Source organism: Taudactylus pleione, unplaced genomic scaffold, assembly GCF_031769625.1.
Source record: "Taudactylus pleione unplaced genomic scaffold, aTauple2 ptg000898l, whole genome shotgun sequence".
Classification (NCBI taxonomy): domain Eukaryota; kingdom Metazoa; phylum Chordata; class Amphibia; order Anura; family Myobatrachidae; genus Taudactylus; species Taudactylus pleione.
Window position 1 is genome coordinate 260,322 of NW_028285299.1, and position 8,701 is coordinate 269,022.

The 8,701-nt window shown below is 40.5% G+C and overlaps 1 protein-coding gene across 1 annotated transcript in view; it reads left to right on the forward strand.

Annotated features, from left to right (window-relative positions):
• The window catches only part of LOC148474023 (atrial natriuretic peptide receptor 2-like), a gene marked incomplete at both ends in the record, with an annotated part of 147,297 nt that extends 144,902 nt beyond the window's left edge, over positions 1–2,395 (forward strand). Inside the window, 2 exons of the mRNA XM_088459210.1 lie at positions 2,051–2,174; positions 2,327–2,395. Coding sequence (XP_088315336.1) covers positions 2,051–2,174; positions 2,327–2,395 — 193 coding nt within the window. The remainder of the gene's footprint in view (positions 1–2,050; positions 2,175–2,326) is intronic.
• Positions 2,396–8,701: the final 6,306 nt, after the last annotated feature.

Genomic DNA, 8,701 nt, shown 5'->3' on the forward strand with positions numbered 1-8,701 from the left:
TGAGGGGGTTCTGTGTATATACGGGATGAGGAGGCTGTGTATATATGGGATGAGGAGGCTCTGTGTATATATGGGGTGAGGAGGTTCTGTGTATATATGGGGTGAGGAGGCTCTGTGTATGTATGGGATGAGGAGGCTGTGTATATTTTGGGGTGAGGGTGTTATGTGTATATATGGGGGTGAGGAGGCTCTGTGTATATATGGGATGAGGAGGCTCTGTGTATATATGGGGTGAGGGGGTTCTGTGTATATATGGGGTGAGGGGGTTCTGTGTATATATGGGGTGAGGGGGCTCTGTGTATATTTGGGGTGAGGGGGTTAAGTGTATATATTGGGTGAGGGGGTTCTGTGTATATATGGGGTGAGGGGGTTCTGTGTATATTTGGGATGAGGGGGTTCTGTGTATATATGGAATGAGGAGACTATATATTTGGGGTGAGAAGGCTGTGTATATATGGGATGAGGAGGCTGTGTATATTTGGGGTGAGGAGGCTCGGTGTATATATGTGGTGAGGAGGCTCTGTGTATATATGGGATGAGGAGGTTGTGTATATATGGGGTGAGGAGGCTCTGTGTATATATGGGATGTGGAGGCTCTGTGTATATTTGGGGTGAGGAGGCTCGGTGTATATATGGGGTGAGGAGGCTCTGTGTATATATGGGGTGAGGAGGTTGTGTATATATGGGGTGAGGTGGTTCTGTGTATATATGGGGTGAGGAGACTGTGTATATATGGGATGAGGAGGCTTTGTGTATATATGGGATGAGGAGGCTGTGTATATATGGGGTGAGGAGGCTCTGTGTATATATGGGATGAGGAGGCTGTGTATATATGGGGTGAGGGGGTTATGTGTATATATGGGGTGAGGGGGTTATGTGTATATATGGGGTGAGGAGGCTCTGTGTATATATGGGATGAGGAGGCTCTGTGTATATATGGGATGTGGAGGCTCTGTGTATATTTGGGGTGAGGAGGCTCGGTGTATATATGGGGTGAGGAGGCTCGGTGTATATATGGGGTGAGGAGGTTGTGTATATATGGGGTGAGGTGGTTCTGTGTATATATGGGGTGAGGAGACTGTGTATATATGGGATGAGGAGGCTTTGTGTATATATGGGATGAGGAGGCTGTGTATATATGGGGTGAGGAGGCTCTGTGTATATATGGGATTAGGAGGCTGTGTATATATGGGGTGAGGGGGTTATGTGTATATATGGGGGTGAGGGGGTTATGTGTATATATGGGGTGAGGAGGCTCTGTGTATATATGGGATGAGGAGGCTGTGTATATGGGGTGAGGGGTTATGTGTATATATGGGGTGAGGAGCTCTGTGTATATATAGGGTGAGGGGGCTCTGTGTATATATGGGATGAGGAGGCTCTGTGTATATATGGGATGAGGAGGCTCTGTGTATATATGGGATGAGGAGGCTGTGTATATATGGGGTGAGGAGGCTGTGTATATATGGGTGAGGAGGTCTCTGTTGTATATATGGGGTGAGGGGGTTATGTGTATATATGGGATGAGGCTGTGTATATATAGGGTGAGGGGGCTCTGTGTATATATGGGATGAGGAGGCTCTGTGTATATATGGGATGAGGAGGCTCTGTGTATATATGGATGAGGAGGCTGTGTATATATGGGATGAGGAGGCTCTGTGTATATATGGGATGAGGAGGCTCTGTGTATATTTGGGGTGAGGGGGTTATTTGTATATATGGGGTGAGGAGGTTATGTGTATATATGGGGTGAGGAGGCTGTGTATATATGGGATGAGGAGGCTGTGTATATATGGGGTGAGGAGGCTCTGTGTATATATGGGATGAGGAGGCTGTGTATATTTGGGGTGAGGGGGTTATGTGTATATATGGGATGAGGAGGCTCTGTGTATATATGGGGTGAGGTGATTCTGTGTATATATGGGGTGAGGGGGTTATGTGTATATATGGGATGAGGAGGCTCTGTGTGTATTTGGGGTGAGGAGGGGGTTATGTGTATATATGGGGTGAGGGATGTGGGTTTCCCTAATTTGATGTTCTCTCTGTGCAGTTCTGTGGCTGAGCAGCTGAAGAGGGGGGAGACGGTCCAGGCTGAAGCATTCGACAGTGTCACTATTTATTTCAGTGATATTGTGGGCTTCACCTCCATGTCTGCAGAGAGCACGCCCATGCAGGTACCCGCCTCATCGCACATGTATGCACTTATTGGGAACATACAGTATGAAGTTGGGTTTTCTGTTTAGTCCATGATACAGTCTTTGACTTCTACATATAAAGGGAAGTGTGACATATAATGACTCCTGACCCCCGCTGTATATTCCTGCAGGTGGTTACATTACTCAATGACCTGTACACCTGCTTTGATGCTATAATAGACAACTTTGACGTGTACAAGGTAAGATACCTGGATTGGGTTAGAGGGGCAGCTGTTCTCCTGTTCTATTGGGTTTCTCAATGGTTACTCTCCATAAACACTGAGGTCCAAGGCGTGGATGTGTAATGTGCCACCACCCAACACCTATGCTATGGATGGACGTATAGAGCGTCACTAACCATATATTACCTATGCTATGGATGGACGTATAGAGCGTCACTAACCATATATTACCTATGCTATGGATGGACGTATAGAGCGTCACTAACCATATATTACCTATGCTATGGATGGACGTATAGAGCGTCACTAACCATATATTACCTATGCTATGGATGGATGTATGTATAGAGTGTGACTAACCATATATTACCTATGCTATGGATGGATGTATATAGTGTCACTAACCATATATTACCTATGCTATGGATGGATGTATAGAGTGTGACTAACCATATATTACCTATGCTATGGATGGATGTATATATAGAGTGTCACTAACCATATATAAACTATGCTATGGATGGACGTATAGAGCGTCACTAACCTTATATTACCTATGCTATGGATGGATGTATAGAGTGTCACTAACCATATATTACCTATGCTATGGATGGACGTATAGAGCGTCACTAACCATATATTACCTATGCTATGGATGGACGTATATATAGAGCGTCACTAACCTTATATTACCTATGCTATGGATGGACGTATAGAGCGTCACTAACCATATATTACCTATGCTATGGATGGACGTATATATAGAGCGTCACTAACCTTATATTACCTATGCTATGGATGGACGTATAGAGCGTCACTAACCATATATTACCTATGCTATGGATGGACGTATATATAGAGCGTCACTAACCTTATATTACCTATGCTATGGATGGACGTATAGAGCGTCACTAACCATATATTACCTATGCTATGGATGGACGTATATATAGAGCGTCACTAACCATATATTACCTATGCTATGGATGGACGTATATATAGAGCGTCACTAACCATATATTACCTATGCTATGGATGGACGTATAGAGCGTCACTAACCATATATTACCTATGCTATGGATGGATGTATAGAGTGTCACTAACCATATATTACCTATGCTATGGATGGATGTATAGAGCGTCACTAACCATATATTACCTATGCTATGGATGGACGTATAGAGCGTCACTAACCATACATTACCTATGCTATGGATGGATGTATAGAGCGTCACTAACCATATATTACCTACGCTATGGATGGATGTATAGAGCGTCACTAACCATATATTACCTATGCTATGGATGGACGTATGTATAGAGTGTGACTAACCATATATTACCTATGCTATGGATGGATGTATATAGTGTCACTAACCATATATTACCTATGCTATGGATGGATGTATAGAGTGTGACTATCCATATATTACCTATGCTATTGATGGATGTATAGAGCGTCACTAACCATATATTACCTATGCTATGGATGGATGTATAGAGCGTCACTAACCATATATTACCTATGCTATGGATGGACGTATAGAGCGTCACTAACCATATATTACCTATGCTATGGATGGATGTATATATAGAGTGTCACTAACCATATATAAACTATGCTATGGATGGACGTATAGAGCGTCACTAACCTTATATTACCTATGCTATGGATGGATGTATAGAGTGTCACTAACCATATATTACCTATGCTATGGATGGACGTATAGAGCGTCACTAACCATATATTACCTATGCTATGGATGGACGTATATATAGAGCGTCACTAACCTTATATTACCTATGCTATGGATGTATGTATAGAGCGTCACTAACCATATATTACCTATGCTACGGATGGATGTATATATAGAGCGTCACTAACCATATATTACCTATGCTATGGATGTATATATAGAGTGTCACTAACCATATATTACCTATGCTATGGATGTATATATAGAGTGTCACTAAACATATATTACCTATGCTATGGATGGATGGATGTATAGAGCATCACTAACCATATATTACCTATGCTATGGATGGATGTATAGAGCGTGACTAACCATATATTACCTATGCTATGGATGGATGGATGTATAGAGTGTCACTATACATCCATCCATAGCAAACGTAATATATGGTTAGTGACACTCTATACATCCATCCATCCATAGCATAGGTAATATATGGTTAGTGATGCTCTATACATCCATCCATCCATAGCATAGGTAATATATGTTTAGTGACACTCTATATATACATCCATAGCATAGGTAATATATGGTTAGTGACACTCTATACATCCATCCATCCATAGCATAGGTAATATATGGTTAGTGACACTCTATATATACATCCATCCATAGCATAGGTAATATATGGTTAGTGATGCTCTATACATCCATCCATCCATAGGTAATATATGTTTAGTGACACTCTATATATACATCCATAGCATAGGTAATATATGGTTAGTGACACTCTATACATCCATCCATCCATCCATAGCATAGGTAATATATGGTTAGTGACACTCTATATATACATCCATCCATAGCATAGGTAATATATGGTTAGTGACACTCTATATATACATCCATCCATAGCATAGGTAATATATGGTTAGTGATGCTCTATACATCCATCCATCTATAGGTAATATATGTTTAGTGACACTCTATATATACATCCATAGCATAGGTAATATATGGTTAGTGACACTCTATACATCCATCCATCCATAGCATAGGTAATATATGGTTTGTGACACTCTATACATCCATCCATCCATAGCATAGGTAATATATGGTTAGTGACACTCTATATATACATCCATCCATAGCATAGGTAATATATGGTTAGTGATGCTCTATACATCCATCCATCCATAGGTAATATATGTTTAGTGACACTCTATATATACATCCATAGCATAGGTAATATATGGTTAGTGACACTCTATACATCCATCCATCCATAGCATAGGTAATATATGGTTAGTGACACTCTATATATACATCCATCCATAGCATAGGTAATATATGGTTAGTGACACTCTATATATACATCCATCCATAGCATAGGTAATATATGGTTAGTGATGCTCTATACATCCATCCATCCATAGGTAATATATGGTTAGTGACACTCTATACATCCATCCATCCATAGCATAGGTAATATATGGTTTGTGACACTCTAGCCATATATTACGTTTGCTATGGATGGATGTATAGAGTGTCACTAACCATATATTACCTATGCTATGGATGGATGGATGTATAGAGTGTCACTAACCATATATTGCCTATGCTATGGATGTATATATAGAGTGTCACTAAACATATATTACCTATGGATGGATGGATGTATAGAGCATCACTAACCATATATTACCTATGCTATGGATGGATGTATATATAGAGTGTCACTAACCATATATTACCTATGCTATGGATGGATGGATGTATAGAGTGTCACTAACCATATATTACCTATGCTATGGATGGATGGTGTTACTAACCATATATTACCTATGCTATGGATGGATGGATGTATAGAGCATCACTAACCATATATTACCTATGCTATGGATGGATGTATATATAGTGTCACTAACCATATATTACCTATGCTATGGATGGATGGACGTATAGAGCGTCACTAACCATATATTACCTATGCTATAGATGGATGTATATATTGTCGAAGCCGAATGATTGGCTGAGACAGAATCTGCTAAAATTAAAATCTGCACAACGCCATTTTGCGAATCTCACACACTATAAGTACATACGCCGATACTATTTTTTTAGCGTCGTGCGACTCCCACGCAATAGAACAATTGTAAAAGTTCTCATTATATAAATACATTTACTAAAACATATAATATGAACAATCCTGCAAAACACGTACCACGGTGTACTCCACAAACACGTAGACGCACGCTAACTAGCGTCTTTTCTTAATATCCTTACACTTACACACTGCACACTTACATAAAAAGGTTCCCTAGCATTAAGGTTTATATTCAAGGTTATATTATTAAGTATGTAATAAAATGACTGTATTTAAGATCTCAGGTTTAGTACATAATAAGCATACAGTGTTTGGTGCCATTCTGAACCACTGTTTATTTGCAGATTTCCGGCTCCATCAGCGAGGAAATCGCAGCATGCGTCTGCAAATTATGGATCATAGAGAGATAGGCATTGAAATGTACTCTGTAAATGTAATGTAGCCAGTTTAGACTTGTTCTTCAGCGGGAAAATGGACACAAAGAGCCGTTGGAGGCTGAACTATTACAATACAAACTGACCTATGAACTGTATCATAACAGGAGAACCAGGAAGAAGAACCAATGGGATTATGCCAACTTGTTATATTGTATTGCCCATCTCTGCAACGGTTTATATGCAAGCACCCTGAATCTGTTAGTCAGTCATCTTTTTCTTTGCTGTTGATGGAGGTTTCATAGTTGATGCCCGGAATCTGGATTCAGAGCGCATGCGTATGTATTCGACTGTACCCAGTGATTGCATAATCTGTTTGCGCTAATTGTATTTAGATCACAGCGTGTAACTATCTGCTTTTTGGTGAATAATATCCTTTTGTGCTTTGGAAACAAAATGTCTGGAAAGCAATTATTTCTTGTGCGACTTATAACGCTAAATAGCGACATTTGGAGTGTATAGATAGGTAGGAATAGTTGGGGGCTCATAGTGAAATCACGCTACCATTCACACGGTAACACACTGTTATCTCAGCAAAGGGTGGAGGCGCCATACGCAGGAAAGAACGCATTGTGCCTTCGAATACCTGCTACCACTTTGTTGCTGAGAGACCGCTATCCGTTGTGTGAGTTCAAGGAGCGCTGATTAGAATCCAAGGACAAGGGGGGAAAAAGTTTGTTTTCCTTCGTTGATAAAACTTCATGTTAAAAGGGGAAGTCGCACAATAGCGTAAGGGTAATAATACATTTTGTGTAGCGGCTGCATTATTGTGTATGCGACTAGTTGCACAATAGCGTATACGTATTTCCTGTATTGCTGCCGCGTGTTTAAACAAAGCCGTTGAGATTGCATTGTGATATTGATAGCGTGATAGCATTGTTTTAACCACTTAACTGACAAATTCTTTTTCGAAAAACAGCTCCAAAATTGTCGGTTTCTTTTATGATTGAATTAGGTCACGAACATAATTTTAAACTTATCCATCACGATTTTATTTGAAAAAAATATTTTGTGTATATATATATATATATATATATAACACACACACACACACACACACACACACACACACACACACACACACACACACACACACACACACACACACACACACACACAGTCAGGTGCATAAATATTGGGACATTGACAGAATTTTCATCTTTTGGCCTCTAGTCACCACCACAATGGCTGTGAAATGAAACAAACAAGATGTGATTTACCTGCAGACTTTCAGATTTAATTTGAGGGTAATTACATCCAAATCAGATACGACCGTGCCAGGCAAGTGGTTAAAGATCTTAGTCGGTGCTGCCATATCTGGGAAAACATTTATTTTTCTGCGCAGGAAAACGGTGTGTAACAGTGAACGTGTGTTGGTAGGGGTAACATGTTCCCTAGCTAGGGGTATCGTAGGACCCTTAGGGGCTAGGCGCCTGGTGTCGCCCTAGTAGTAGAAACCGAAGTCTATACACATAGCAGATGTAGTTGTTGTTTTTGGGCATTGTGATTGAACCGCACAGTTGTGGCATATTGTGATTGTGAACTGAGTAGTGGTGGATGAAATCACTGATTAGGGTAGGTGTTATGGGAATGCTACATGCTAGCAGTGCAAAGTACTCGAAAAGGGATTAGGTGCGTGGAAGCAGCCTGGTTATTCTTCCATAGGTGTGTGGGCGCGTCCTGTTAATATCGTCCACAGGTAAGTGAAAGTAGCCTTGACATTCTATCACCGATTTAAATCTCTATTGAAAAGTTTAGTGTTATTTTCAGAAGATGGGAGCCAAGCAAACGGTAGAGATGTTAGATGATGTGCTGTTCTTGGAAGCGCCGATCGGTTCTGCACGGCATATTATGCATACTAGGTACGGTGCGTACGCAACTATGTACTGTGATGTATGGTTTAAGATGATGAGAATGAGTGTTAGACCTTTTCCCAGAATTGGCAGCTTTGATAAGAAGGTATTGAGCAATGTCCGAGATAGAATCTGTATGGTGCACTCGAGAAAGAAATAGATAAAGTATAACGATTGTTTAAAGCTATGGCAGCACGAGGGGGATATGTAGCTTAGGGGTGTGCATGCAACGC